Raw genomic sequence first — 15,709 nt, forward strand, 5'->3', positions numbered from 1 at the left:
AAGGCCATCAACTAGCCTGCAAAAAAAATGTTGCCAGACTGAGACTCCAATAATAGGCGATATATTGGCCGGTGCAAGAAACGAAGCCTCTGAAAGATGAGACCTCTTTCGTGAGAAAGGCCAAATCTCAGACCCCCCCGATGATCATAGAAAATGAAATTGAAGATGTTGCAACTACAGAGAGGCCGAGAGAATCCTTTGGCACCATGGCGACCCCTGACAAACCTCGAAGCCCATCAACCTAGGTGTAGGGACCAACAAAATAGATCCGCGTCATCAAAACCCGAGATTTAGACTACCAGGATTCCCACGACTGCAAGCATCTTCCTGACCGAGGCAAAGATGCTGCGTCACACCCGCCAGTCCACCTGCTATCCCGCCCGACTTCTCGGGTAGAATATAGATTGAGAGAGAGGTTACCTAGAAATGCGCTTCCAAAGTCGCCACGTACAACAATCCCGATAATCAAAGAGGAAAAAGGCGGTCCCCCAAAAAGAAAAGTACCTCCGAACGACGAGCCCAAAAAGGATGAGACTGCAGATGATGATGACGGCAATCTCTCACTCCGAGACTGCCAAAACCCCCATGCCGACATAAAGGCACAGTCACCGCCAAGCTTCCGAGGTAGCTCGTACGCGAACGCCCCCATAGGAGAGCATAATGATGACTGCAGATGAAGAAAACCCCCGCTCGCCCACGTGGACCCCACATCATTGGTAAAGGGCCCCACCCTAGCCCTTGGATACCGTACGACTTGATAGCGAGTGGCCAACGTGGCCACCAAAACAATGAGAGGCGAGAACTCGTCATAGGAATCGAGGAAAGGCCACCTGCTTTACCTCTTGACTTAACATCTCATCGGCAATCAAAAAATGTGAAAGAAGAGAAATAGTACCTTCGTTGAATAGAAAAAGATGAATTAATCGCAGGCACCCCAGAGCACGCAGCCTGCAGCCCCGAGCTCCGCTGAATAAAAGAAGATGAATTAATCGCAGGTACCGCAGAGCACGCTGCCTGCACCCCCGAGCTGCAAATATCATCTGAAGAAGAGCCCTCATAGACGGCGACAAGACAAAAGATAGGTGGACCCGACAAAGCGGAGCAGAAACCGACTCGACCCATTAGGGAGAGCGAACCACCAAGATGGTCGCAACATAGATGGTTGAGTCTGAAACACTTCCCTGAGAACGACATCGGCGTGGCCGGTGACGGAAGCGTCAGCACCCAAAAGGACCCGATCTTAATCCCCATAAATGACAACGAAGGGTCTTTCAAATTGCCGATCTGGACCCAAGGCGCGAACGATGTTTTATGAGGCCGGTGCATAACTTGCAAATAGGCTCGTTCGAAGGAGGAAGTAAAGGCTATCGGCCATGAACACTTGAAAACTGGGTGCCACCATGACCTGAACAACGAGGCACAATGGAGGCAGGCACGACGTCTGCAAAAGTTGAGAGATAGGCAACCTGCGCACCACCAGTCACCCGACATTGCCCGTGGAAGACCAGAATGAGAAGGCTTTTTGGTGAAAGACCGTTGCCAGGTTGCTTTCACCTCCTGCCAACCCTAGTCGGCGACTGAACTGGGAGGCCTATAAAAGAAAAAAGGAGTCTGTAACATGGCGCCAACAGAGCAAGCTTGAAGGGATTCCACCCTGACGGCCCACAGGAATCGCTCGACGTCACAAGGTAGCAGTGATCCGACCGCGAGACAGGAGGCAAAGACATCCGACAAGAAGAAAAACACACAGAAAGATAGGCGGAAAGGGAGGGCATTAGAGGCACCCTGGTGACGTAGAGCGAAAGCGAGCCCCCAGTCGTTCAAAGCCTCTTGGATAGAAGATAGAGCAAACTGGTTGACACGAAGGGGGTTGGTGGCGCATAAGCCTCAAATGAAGAGGGATGAGGGAGGCATGGGTCACAGCCAAAGACAGAGAGAGATCTGGCGGTGTGGTGGTAGTGCTCTGACGATGTGGTGGTGGTGCTTGATGTCTTAGTAGAAGGACCTCCGAAGGCATGGTGGTGCTTGACATGGTTGGGATCCAGGGGACATCACAGAGTTGCTCATTGTCTCAAGCTCGAGAAGGAGAGGGAAGGAGAGAGAGAGTCACCGTTTCTGGGGTACCTGTGCTGAAGACGTCCCTAAATCGTAAGTCTGCCTCCCACCACAGAGCTGGAATGCGCTGGCCTACCCCAAACAGGAACTCACCAAAGACCATCGCCAGAGGGAGAGAGAGAGAGAGAGGCAGCAGGAGGCCATCCAGTGTTGGGGCAGGAGGATGTTCGGTAGGGCAGAGGAGCAATAGAAGGCTGTCCGGTGAGGCAGGGGAAGCATGAGGTTGTCCGATGAGGCAACGGGAGGTGGAGGGAGAAAAATGGGAGGTTGTTCAAACTAGCCAAGGGAGGGCAACAGGAGGCCGTTCAACAGCCAACAGGAGGTCATCCAGCAAGATGGCGGTTGGAGGCCAGAGATGGGCGAGTGGTGGACGATGAGAGGGGAAAAGAGGAAGGGAAAGAAGGAAAAAGATGGGTAGGTTAGGGTTACACACGAACCGATCAAATCAGTACATCAAGATGGCGGGTGGTGGCCAAAGATGGGCGATTGGTGGGAGAAGAGACCGGGGGGGGGGGGGGAGATGGGTAAGAGAGAGAGAGAGAAAGAGAGAGAGACTACCAATGGGCTTAATGGGGTTGGTAGGAACTGTCAGTGCACGTCTCCTTGTGTTGAGACGTTTCAGGTTCAAAACCCAATGGTACATTGAATAATAACTGGTGTGGGGTCTGACTAACCCCAAGCTTGCCTTTAGAAAAAAATGACATGATAAAACCTTTTAACATAGTACATAAACTATGCTAAACACATCTGTATGGTTTGATTCACCATTTCGTGGCCAGATCCATGCAAACAAGTGCCATGAGGTATTATGATATAGAACCTCCATATATTTTCCCGATATATATGGGTCACTAGAATATGCTAACTGGAAATATATGAACCGGACTGTGAACTAGGCAATTCTGACATTTTTTTTTTTGCAAATTCAACTCTGCAACTGTATTCGGGGTGGTCCATTTGCTAGGAATCAACTGTAGATAATGTATTTTTGATAAAAATGTGATTTTTTGGTGCTTAAATATTTACAAAAAATTCCAGTTGTTAATTTTTAAGCCTTAAAAAGATTCTTCTTATGCATCATAATTAGATGATCCAAGAGTCTCTTTCTATAAAACCAAGCAGATCACATCTCTGGGGAAATTTAAGAAAAAATAAAAAAAACTGTGAAAATCTTGATTTATATTCCAGTTCATATATATATATATAAGTGTGTTTGATAGATATTCAGGTATAAACGGATACAGGAATTTGAATTTCTTTTGAAAAATAGGATACGACATGAAACTTTTTTAACCTTTTAATAAATAATAAACTATAGTTGATATTTTAATATATATTTGTATTAAAAACATTAAAATAATGTTTGTTTTGTAATGTATCAGAATCGTCTCAATGTCTCATAATTAGCATGTCCAACTCGTGTGTGTGTGGAAATTTGAATCCTCTAGTTGAAATTCATAGAAGAAGGTGATTTTGATCACCATGGACGTGCTCAACATGGTTCAAATCAATGTCATCAAAATCGTACAGGCTATCAAATCGTTTGGACAACGATTCAGGTGAATTGAACAATACCAAATCTCAAGTGAACCGTTTTAAACAACAACAACAACAACTACGCCTTCATCCCAAAACAATTGGAGTGAACCGTTTTAAAAAATAATTAAAAAATATTTTGTATCAATCAAAACATGACACGTGTTCAAACCATTAAAATGATATCAAAATTTTAAATCTAAGCATTGTTTTACATTTATTAAAAAATAACCTATTCAGATTAGTACCCTATCCATTTTCTGCCGATACAAGGCCCATTTGCAACGATACTGACAACATTGGTTCAAATAGCAGTAATATTGATCCTTTGATTGTATTTTCTCGACATAAAGAAAAATGATTTTTTGAGGGTTGAAAATTTGGTACATTGTATGCCATTGAATTTTCAACCTGGATGTGCAACCAAAAAAACATGATCTAAGAGCGGGTTTCTCCTAAATCAACCATGTAGATTACATCTAGAGGGTTAGTCAGGCAAATCTTTAAAATAATAAAAGTGGTAACTGCCTACCATGACCTAACAGGCATTTTTGGGTTATTTTTAACAAATCTGGCCTTATATATATATATATATATATATATATATATATATATATATATATATATATATATATATATATATATATATATATATATATATATATAGAGAGAGAGAGAGAGAGAGAGAGAGAGAGAGAGAGAGAGAGAGAGAGAGATGCTGATGCGCCTTAGATTAGTTGAGATGTCAACCATCAACTTGGAAACTGAAACCGTGAATGTAATGCAGATTAGGGTAGGCCAACGGTCAGGCAGAGGCTGAAAACACCAAGTCGGGCGAGCCGGACCCCGGGTGCCACTGGCCGCACAGCCTAGTCCCCACCCCTAATGTCGCGGGCCCACTTTTGGTGATAAGACATGACTCCAAAATAAGTGTTAAAACCAAAACCATCCAATCTCTAAGACCAGGAGATCCACATTACATGCTGACTCAAAAGGTACATGGTCCTGCCCAATTCTTTGTATTCTTTTGAGAATAATCCATCCAATAGCTACAGTTAAAAAGAAGAGGTGCACTGCAAGGTAAACTTGAATTGAAAGCCACCATACGCCCAATAATTTCCCTGTTCACTGGCTTGAACATACCTCCCACAGTCATCATCAGCACCTATTTTCCGTTTCCATGTGAAAAATCACATCACCCTGCGGTCAAATACAAAAACAGGTATATCATGTGTCACCAAACCACCACCTTTAGCTCCTTTCTCAATTCTCCCCAACTTTCCAACCAAGCACTCCTGCAAAAGCCTCCCTCTTTCTATTATTCCGACGATTCCCTTCACAAAATTTCCTGTACAAATCACCTCCCAACATGCCCAGCCCAGGCTCTTTATTCCTCCCTTAGTTGCAGGCTGCATGGTACTCTCTCTCTCTCTCTCTCTCGTAAGATATAAAAACCAGGTAAGCTACTGAGCTTCTCTCTAGATTGACTGACTGCTTGTTTCGAGTTTTTTTTTTGTTTTCCCCAATTGGATGGCTTCTCCAGAGTACCAACAAATATGGATACCCCTTGAAAACACAACAGATTGCTCACAAGGCTTTTGTAGTATCTACTGCCCTCAATGGTGTTACATAATCCTCCCCCCACCTCCCCCTCTTGGTTTTAATGGCCAGGATTCAGGATCGAGTTTATCCCCTTTGGTGATTGCCATCATTGGGATCCTGGCTAGTGCTTTCCTTCTTGTCATCTATTACACTGTGGTAGCCAAGTACTGTGGCAATCGGGATTCGAGGAGGAGACCTTCCCAAGGGAACCCAAATGAGAATTTTGATGAAAATCACAATACTTCTCCAAGTGAACCGTGGCAAATCCCAACCTCTGGGTTGGATGAATCTTTGATCAAATCTATCACTGTTTGCAAGTATAAGAGAGGTGATGGGCTTATTGAGGTCCCTGATTGTTCTGTTTGCCTGAGTGAGTTCCAAGAAGATGAGAGCCTTAGACTCTTGCCCAAGTGTAGTCATGCTTTTCATCTCTCCTGTATTGATAGATGGTTGCAGGCACACTCAAATTGTCCTCTCTGTAGAGCAAGTGTACTATCTAGTCCTACTGCAACTCCACTTCAATTGCCGTCACCGGAGATTGCCATCGTGACCCCTCAAGAATCGGTTCCAGAACCAACAAACTTGCCAGAGAACGGGATTTATGTCGATATTCCGATAACCGAAGATGTGGGGAGCAGTACCATTGATGCAGAGGATTCAACTGCTTTAAGTGGGATTGATCGTGATGAAGAAAGATTAATGGGTATTGTTCCTAAGATTAGTATAAGAGCTCTAAGCGATTTGTGCAGGGAGGAAGATGGAATAATTGAGATAGGCGACGAAGAAATCCACGCGTTAAGGCGATCGATCTCAATGGATTCATCAAACAGGAATTGCATGTCTATTGCTATGTTGTCGACTGATCAGGATATGGAACAGGATGCTCGTGGTGAATCTGGGGCGCGGGATTGCCGGATTTCTGTGGATGTTGAATGCTCAAAGGTTGTTACAGGGGAGCAGAGCAAGTGCAGAAGTAGGTTGGATGCTTCAAGAAGTAGGATTTTGCACACAGTGAGAGCCCCATTGGTCATGAAAAGGTCGTTGTCAAGTGGGAAGTTCCTGTTCTCTAGACATGGCAGAGGAAGGAATTCAATTCTTCCACTGTGAAAAAGCAGTATGATTTAATTCATGTTGTAAAGATAATCTCCATTTGTTGGTTTAGTTCTCTTTCCTTTTCTCTAAGTTTATTGAGAACATTTTTATGATTCAACGATTCTAAACGTTTGTTAAATGGAATGATTTAGCGATTGTGAGCTCAAATCCAGGATAGACTTGACTGGTTGAAGCCTTGGTTTTTGTGATAATGAATTACTAGACATTGATTTGATATGTCTATGGAATCCAGTACGATATCTTTGTAGTCTGTAAATTCATATGCAAGAGTTCACCTGCTTGCTTGAATAATTGGTTTCTTTGCACTAGACATGGTTTGATGTTTTTCACCAGGATCTACACTACACTAAGATCTCTCTCTCTCTCTCTCTTATATATACTTGGAAACTGTGCAATTTTTGTTGGATTCTTTAGATTTATGCGAATGTGGTAAAAAAACATAATGCACGTTAGAAGCCCACTACAGCTTTTCTCACTTTACCATTCATGGGAATCCTTGCAACAGAATTTTGTCATCCTTCTCCACTTTCTAAAAAATTGAGGTAAAAATATCAAAGCAAAGTTAAAATTTTGAATAAATCGTTCACCACCAAATGAAAAAACATTTCTTTGTAACGGAGGCATAACTTTCACCAAGTTTGCCTTCTATGCGGCTTGCACCACTTACCCAAGTAGCACAGCAGCCTAACTCGCACACTAGGTAGCTCAGAGACGGTCCAAGGTAAATCCCAAGACTTAGAGGCACAAGGTACTCTTAAAACACACACCAACCCACAAAAACACTCAGAGTTCTCAAAGGGCTCTACTGGCCCGTTTTATTGTTGTACACTTAACTTTCCATACGCCCAACAGTTCATGGGAGCCCATATAAGAGCCCTCAGTATACATGTTCGTACTTCGTACAAGCAACACTATACACTTGCCACTTGGCCTTACATCAGGTGGTGAACCCAACCATCCACCAAGCTCATTCCCTTGCAGTAACCTATTACAACATACTAAAGGTCAGATCACCTTCCTTATAGCAACAAACCAGCTTCCTGCAAAGACTGCTCACCTCCAAGCAAGCTTGTGCATGCCCCTTCTTGCCTGTCTGCCTCTGACTTGGCCAGTGTGAACTCCTTCCGTGTGCCACACTCCAAGCTATGCTCAACCCAGCCTTTGAGTCGCTTCCCATTTAGCCTGTGCATGGTGCTTCCTTGTGTTGCACAAAAGAATGCCCCAAACCATCATAGCAATGCCTTAGTCTTGCTCTGTGCATTCACAAACCTTGTGCTGCATGTAAGCTTACCCTTCAAGGCACCTACAGTCTTCTCACTGCAGCCACCTCCAGCGGTCTCCAACACTGGCATTTACTGAACTGAGCCCACATCACCCCATGCTATGCAACTCAGCAACTGGAAGAGATTGCAGCTACTACCATCTGCCGCAACGCGTTGCCTGCTGTGGGTGCACGACTCCGCCAAACCGAAGGGACCACAACAGCAACTGCTGCACCACCGTGGACACGTGACACGCACTGCAACAGCTTCCTCACTGCTGCCCGGCCGCGTGCAGCTCGCCAATGTGTGCAGTTGTTACATAGCTGTAGTAATGACACCATATGAGTAATTTATTAGCTTCTGACTTTTATACCTATATCATGTTACTGTTTCACAATACAAGAGCTTGATGTCCAACCGAAATAATGTTGAGTTGTACCAATTTGGCTTCGCAAATGTTGGCTTAGTTGGTTACGTCAAGTCTCCTGAACGATAGTCAGGAACCCAAGCCATTAATTTTAAGCTTTTCTTATGTATCCTATTGTAAAGGATAATTAAATTAGAAGAATCTGGGTGGTTTATGATATATCAACTAACAAAGAACTTCAATTCAAGAGACACCACGCTTGAGAAGAATCTGTACTAACAACTTTTATTCAAGCATGTTCAAGGCAAGGACTATCCTGCCCGCAAGAGCTCTGCTCATTTGGTAGGGACTTGTATACATTATTATTATTATTAAGTTGACGGGATGTCATGAGTTCAAAACCCAAGGGAGCGTCCTTGCTGCAAGGTCGAAGTTGGTTGTATTCTCAGGTGGACAAGAGGGACCTCAAGGGTTGTTGATTGTAGAGGGGGTGTTCCCTTGGCCTAGCCGGAAAAAAAAAGAAAAAAAGGCCAACCACCCAGGGATGGTTTTACCAAATCTGTGATAATTCTCGTTTTTTCACAAAATAGTGTGCTTCAGATGTTAAAATATTCAGAGAGAAGGTACAAGCCTACTTAAAACTAAGAATAAATATTTTATTTTTTTCAAGAGTAAGTTGAAGTTAGGTGGCTATCCCACCAACCAAGCTTAGATTGCGATTGTTTACACCAAAAAAGAAAATTGCATGGATCTATTGGTAGACCGCTTTGACATTTGCATTACCATCCAATACTTGTAAGATTGCCTTTGTCAAAAAGTGTACTATATATCATGTGGATAACTCGTTAATGAATCTCACAGGATGCGGAACGCATGCCTGCATTATGAAATTACTTATAATTTTTAATTATTTTACCTAAACTTTTTGATGAGGTCGTGCGTGTTTAAAATTCTAGAATCGATATTGCAATATGACGTTCACCTATCATTGAAGATTTTTATAAACTTTAGATAGGTCAGTTCTAACTAATTGATTGAATATAACACCATCCTTCAAAAGCAACGCAGACCATTTAAAAGATCCACCTTATCAGTCTAAGGGACATCAAAATTTTTTTAAGACGAGGAACTCTTGCCAAATCAAAGAAAACCCTCGGTGGAGCCTCACAAGCACCTTGCTTTAGGTGGCCTCACCTTCCAAACAAGGATTAACTATAAGCACATGCAATAAAGTGATATGACTAACGTTTAGAGATCTCATAGTGTCAATATGGATCCAACTCTCCTGTATGATGAACAAATTTCATTCATGTTCAACCATATTCAATATAGTTTTACTGGATCCCATTAGGTCTATTAGAATTTAACCTATTTCAAGTATCATATCCAATAGTATCGAATCTAATCTAACTTGGTTCGGATCAATACAAGGCTATCTCAGATCTATATATTAATAAAATTTGAACATGAACAAAATATAAAGCATATAAAAAATAATATTCCATTATATAAAGCATTTCAAGATCTAATATAGATTTATGCATGTTTAAATTGCTTAAATAAAACTATAGGTTATATAGGATTTGATTATAGTCCAAATCCATTAGATCTGTGAATCTATTATATTCTATTATTTAGACTCATCAACTAAGAGTGGACATTAGATCCATAACATGAATCATCCACAAATCATATCCAACAAGATATTCTAGGATCTCATGATGTTGTTATTAATTAAAATAACAAAACCAAGATATTCAAAATAAACTCAATTGCAAACACAAAGTTTATGCAAATTTATTTTATGGGTCTATATCTTATTTGGATTTATGCATATTTTGGGGTTGAATTGATTATTTGTCAAGTTCATTCTCATGTTCAATTATGGGTTACTAGGATTTTACTATAGTCCAAAACCATGTTTTTAGGATCCAAAGTTAAATTCGATGTATAATTAAATCCAAATATATCAAGCATTATATTATCCGGATCCAGAATTAGACCAATACCAGGTCTATACCATAAAGGCATCAAATGAGAACTGACTTCAATACATATACATTGAAATGTTTATATTCTCATAATTTAAATAATCTTGGATTCACATAATGCTAGTTTGAACACTACAACAGAGCAGTAGATTAGCGACGACCACCTTTCGTCGCTAATCCGTCGCTAATCCGTCGCTAACCATGTTAGCGACGGATTAGCGACAACGCGGCGACAGTATGCTTACGTCGCGAATATTTCGACGCTAACTGGCGACGGAATAATTCCGTCGCCAAGTCCGTCGCTAATTGCGACGGAATAACGAGCGCTATATTCCGTCGCCAATCCGCCGGTACTAAACGGCGACCACGGCGTGGCGACGGATTTAATTCCGTCGCTAAGCCGTCGCTAGATTAATATGAATAGCGACGGAATCATCCGTCGCTAATCTGTCGCAAAAACGAAAAAAAATAAAAAAAAATTTATTTAAAAATTAATTACGGAGAACTGTACAATTTATATTTCCTGTACAATTTATATTTCCTGTAAATAAAAAACAAACCACACAAAAAAATTCATATAACAAGTATCTATAATAATTAATCGTTCCACCTTAAAACTAAAAAGTTTAATTATTTACAATTCAACAATTACAATTAGGAAAAATAAAAAAAATAGAACTTCTTCAACACAGTCCTCTAATCATCGCCAAGATTTTGTGCGTCTTCTTGTTCATTGTCTTTATCTGTCCCTTCAGCTCCACTACCCTGATTATCGCTAGCAGCCTACACAAGAAAAGAATAGTCAGTATTGATAAACAAAATATAATGAAATAAATTACACACTATATGTGATTCTATCATGTGCTCATGTGTGATCTAAGGCAATAAAAAAACTCTATATGTGATTCTATCATGCTCATATGTGTGCTAAGGCAGTCAAAAAATTGAATATGTGATTATAGCATGTTCATATGTGTTCTAAGGCATATAAAAAAACTCTATATGTGATTCTACCATGCTCAGATGTGCTTTAAGGCAAGCAAAAAACTATATATGTGATTCGATCATGCTCGTATGTGTGCTAAGGCAGTAAAAAAATTGAATATGTGAATATAGCATGCTCATATGTGCTCTAAGGCAGGCAAAGCCAAAAATTTTATATGTGATTCTATCATAAATGATATATAACATGTTCATATGTGTTCTAAGGCAGTTAAAAAACTCTATATGTTATTATAGCATGTTCATATGTGTGCTAAGGCAGTCAAAAAACAGAATATGTGATTATAATATGCTCATATGTGTTCTTAGGCAGTAAAAAAACTGAATATGTGATTATAGCATGCTTATGTGTTCTAATGCAATCAAAAAAACTTTATATGTGATTCTATCATGCTCATATGTGCTCTAAGACAGACAAAAAGTTAAATATATATATATGTGATTCTATCATGCTCATATGTGTGCTAAGGCAGTAAAAAAATTGAATATGTGATTATAGCATGTTCATATGTGTTCTAAGGCATCTAGAAAAACTCTATATGTGATTCTACCATGCTCAGATGTGCTTTAAGATAGTCAAAAAAACTATATATGTGATTATACCTGAGAGGGACCTGGAATCGAAGATCCCCTATCCTGAACAGCGGCCTTGATCTCATTTCGGAGAAAGGGGGCGACGGTGTATTGGAAGTAGTTATTCAGTGATTCATTAATGATCTCGCGTACATCATCACCGGAAAGAATAGTCGGCTGCTTGGAGCTTATGTCGGCGCAAGAAGTTGGTGAGCCGTAACTGGAAGAACCAATAACTGGTGAAGTGTTCATATTACTCCCAAACCCGAACACGCGACCTTTTTTGGGTTCACCTGCTGCAGTCACCCATGCTGTAGGATCAAATGATGGATGCTGAGTAGCGTCTTCACCATATCGCTCTACCATTTGTTGCTCATATGCCTCCTACAAAATAATGTTTAAAGTATTCATTAATAATTAATGATAACATTATGATGACTTGCATATATATTGCAATGATTATTAATAGAATTAATACATACCGTTGTCGTTCTCGCCTTCTCTGATACGAAGACTCCCGTGGTCTTCCGTTTATGTGTTTCTACAAACACATCCTTATATGGTACACTGCCTCCTTTTTCTGCTTCCTGCGAAGTTAAATGACAAAAGATTTAGTACACAAATTTGCAACTATACTTATAAAATTAATATTATATATTGATGAGTTACCATTTTCTTTAGGTGGCTCCCAAATGTCTTAGATCCACCTGTGTGTAGATGGGCTTCGGGCATCTTCGATCGATTTTGTGAAGCCTTCGCAGAGCGATTTTTAAATGCATCTCCCGCCCACATATCGCACATTTCATCCCAGTAATCTCTCCTGATAGTAATAGGACCATGGCCCTTCCACAGTAATGGATCATCTACTACGCCAGATGCTTTTTTTGCTGCAGTCTTCATAGTGTGCAGCATGTCTGCAAATCGATTGGCAGCCACCTTCTGCCACACCTTCCTTGCATCATTTTCTTCCACCGTAGTTGCAAAGCGATTCGAAGCCTACAAATATTTTCAGAAAGTTAGTAGACATTGCTTAAATAAATTAAATATGAAACACATTAACTATGAGGAACAACTGTATACCATGAATGAGGACCACAATCTGTCTAATACCTCCTTTGGGTACTCTTTCCATTGAGCAACTGGTCCTGGTAGATGTTGAAGAAGTGAATTCCTAATCTCCCGTACTACTTCTTGTGGCTCAAACCTCGTGCTGCACATGAATTGTTACACAGTAAATATCAATATAAAATATTTAAAAGATATGCAATAATTGAAAACAAAATACTTACGGTCGATTATCGATATACACTATTCGAATGAGTCTTCTTGTGCCAGCCTGTGAAGACCCTGTTTCCTGTGTTGGCTGTTGACTTGTGCGATCAACTGGTGTAGGTGGGTCGTATACAGGCGCAACATCATCTGTAAAAAAATACACACCAAGTTCTCAGAATGTGCATTTGAACTAATCAAGCATCTAATTAGTTATATGATATACCTATCACAGGAGCCCGTGAAGATGAAGGTTGAGCCTGGCTACTACTGGATGAGCGACCACTATAACCTCCACGAACCATATTCTAACAAATAACATATGTCATACAATACATTCAAATAATTCACATCAAGTATTACAATGCATTCAAGTCATTCACATCAAGCATTGCAATGCATTCAAATAATTCAAATCATTGACATCAAGTATTGCACTAATTCAAATCATTCGTTAATTGCATAAATTATAATACATTCAGATAAATTACAATGCATTCGAATCATTCGTATCAAGTATTACAATACATTGAAATAAAATTTTTAATCATTCACACCAAGTATTGCAATACAACTCACATCAAGTATTACAATGCATTTAAATAGAGGTTTGTAGTATAAGATTTTTTTCACTAGCTTGAGAATTCTTCCTCGTCACTAGTTTGACTTTCTTCTTCTTCTTCTTCTTCTTCTTCTTCTTCTTCTTCTTCTTCTTCTTCTTCTTCATTGTTTGCCCATCCACTTGGTACATCATTTGGATCACATTCCTCTATGAATGTTTCATCAGCCAATGGAGATATGACATGCATATCATGCGCAACATCGTGACCATAAGCGAAGTCACAGACATCATCTGATTGATAGTAATCACTGTCTTCAGCTAACTCATCTTCTTGTAACTGATCATACTCGGGGTATAGTTTGGATTTCACCTTGCAAACTGCCCACCATTCATTTCTATCTGACTTTTTTATACTCGGATATGAAGTATAATAAACTTGTTGAGCTTGCGAGGCTAATATGAATGGTTCATATGTTCCAAACCTGGATTTATGATTCACCTCCACAATGCTTGAAGCTTTGTCGAGTCTTGTTGCAGTTGGATCAAACCAATGACACTTGAATACCGTAACCCTGTTATTCATGCCTAAGTAAGTCAACTCCATTATTTCCTCTATAACACCGTAGTAATCATGTTCATTTTCACCGTAGCTGCTACCCTTGACACACACGCCACTATTTATCGTTGATTTGTTTATACCGTAGTCTTTTGTATGGAATCGATAACCATTTACGATATACCCGTTGTAGCATTGCACAACTTTGGTCGGACCATTTTCTAAATCACATATTCCTTGATCTTTAACATCACCATGGCGAACCTACGCACAGACATAAACAATTATTGTGATCACGATCAATTAAGTAACTTAGTGTTGTTTATAAGTACAAAATTTATGTTAGCTTCTTTACCAACTGTTTCAACCACTCCACAAACTTAGTTTCACGTTCTTTTTGTACTTCTGCATTAGTGAGATGTGAAACTTTGCTTTGCAACTCCAGATCAAATCGTCTGCAAACCACAAATACTTATATTACCGAGCCATGTATCCACATATAGAACATAAAAGGATTTATAATTGAGTTGCATATACATATACTTACTCGATGTATGGGTCGATCGCTGAACAATTAAAAAGAATATAGATGTGTGCTGCATCTTGCTCTCGATCTGTCAATAGCCTTGATCGGCAACTACCAAATGCATGCCCAAGTCGTTGAAATATCGACAGCTTGTCAGCTACAGTTACTTGTTCTCCATCATCGTTACGGGGCGGGCATGTGTAACGTGTTGAAATATGAGGTTCGAAGTACATAGATGAGAAATTTGAAATCTCTTCTAAAGTGTACGCCTCACAAATAGAGCCTTCTACTCTTGCTTTATTACGAACCTTTTTTTTTAGGTCGAACATGCATCTGACAAGAATATACATTTCAAATTTTAAATATCTGTCATTAAAGAGACAAATATAAAAAAACATATACCTTTCAAATGGGTACATCCATCGATATTGCACAGGGCCACCAACCCTTAGTTCATATGGCAGATGTATGATCAAATGTTCCATAACATCGAAAAATGCTGGCGTAAATATCTTTTCTAACAGACAAACAGTGGTGATGACAGAGTCCTCGAGATTCTTTACATCTGATACAATGACCTCCGATGCGCACAATGTTCTGAAAAATCCGCTCAACTCAGACAATACCCCCCATATAGGTTTGTCTAACATATCATGGAATGCTAGGGGTATCAATCGTTGCATAAAGATATGACAATCATGGCTCTTCAACCCATATAACTGTCCATCGTCAATCTTCACAGCCCGAGCAATGTTAGAGACATATCCATCTGGAAATCTCAGTTGTCTCAACCATTGACATACATGTTTTATTTGATCAGGTCCGAGCACGTACTTCGCCTTTGGTTTCAGTACTTTGCCATTATACTCTTTGAGTTCCAATTCTGGTCTTTTACATATTAATTTTAAATCCATACGGGCCTTCGGATTATCCTTCGTTTTTCCTTTAATATTCATTACTGTATTGAACACATTATCAAACACATTTTTCTCTACATGCATCACATCCAAATTATGTCGTATCAATAGGGTCGGCCAATACGGTAGTTCCCAAAAAATAGATTTTTTCGTCCAATTGTGTTCCTTCCCAAATCCACGGAAGGGTGTAGGACTGCGGGCATCTGTTAATACATCTGGAAAGTATCGCAATCTTCTTAAAATCTCTATGCCAGACAATCTTGCGGATGGACCTTCCATTTCAGTTGTGCCTGCTGTAAATGCATTCTTTTGACGTCG

General features: G+C 40.2%; 1 protein-coding gene and 1 pseudogene across 2 annotated transcripts; one reads left to right on the forward strand and one right to left on the reverse strand.

Moving 5' to 3' along the window:
- The first annotated feature begins 5,065 nt into the window (after positions 1–5,065).
- Positions 5,066–6,360, forward strand: LOC149822110 (RING-H2 finger protein ATL52 pseudogene; annotated as a pseudogene). The gene has a single exon (XR_016425776.1). The product of XR_016425776.1 is annotated as an RING-H2 finger protein ATL52 pseudogene (transcript).
- A 4,157-nt stretch (positions 6,361–10,517) lies between these two features.
- LOC149822111 (uncharacterized) lies at positions 10,518–11,822 on the reverse strand. The gene is made up of 2 exons (XM_089980944.1): positions 11,592–11,822; positions 10,518–10,769 (listed from the first exon to the last, which is right to left on the reverse strand). Exons 1-2 carry the CDS (start codon positions 11,811–11,813, stop codon positions 10,683–10,685), a joined length of 309 nt encoding a protein of 102 aa, XP_089837070.1. The 5' UTR covers positions 11,814–11,822; the 3' UTR covers positions 10,518–10,682.
- Between the last annotated feature and the right edge of the window lie 3,887 nt (positions 11,823–15,709).

The sequence above is a fragment of the Nuphar pumila genome, chromosome 11 (genome assembly GCF_984573655.1).
Source record: "Nuphar pumila chromosome 11, dmNupPumi1.hap1.1, whole genome shotgun sequence".
Taxonomy (NCBI): Eukaryota; Viridiplantae; Streptophyta; class Magnoliopsida; order Nymphaeales; family Nymphaeaceae; genus Nuphar; species Nuphar pumila.

Bases quoted from the DNA above. Each gene is read 5' to 3' on its own strand.
- LOC149822111 (XM_089980944.1), bottom strand. From the start codon at position 11,813: ATGAACACTTCACCAGTTATTGGTTCTTCCAGTTACGGCTCACCAACT. The intron at 10,770-11,591 runs GTATAATCACAT...TTTCTTGTGTAG, and splicing joins CGATTCCAGGTCCCTCTCAG to GCTGCTAGCGATAATCAGGG.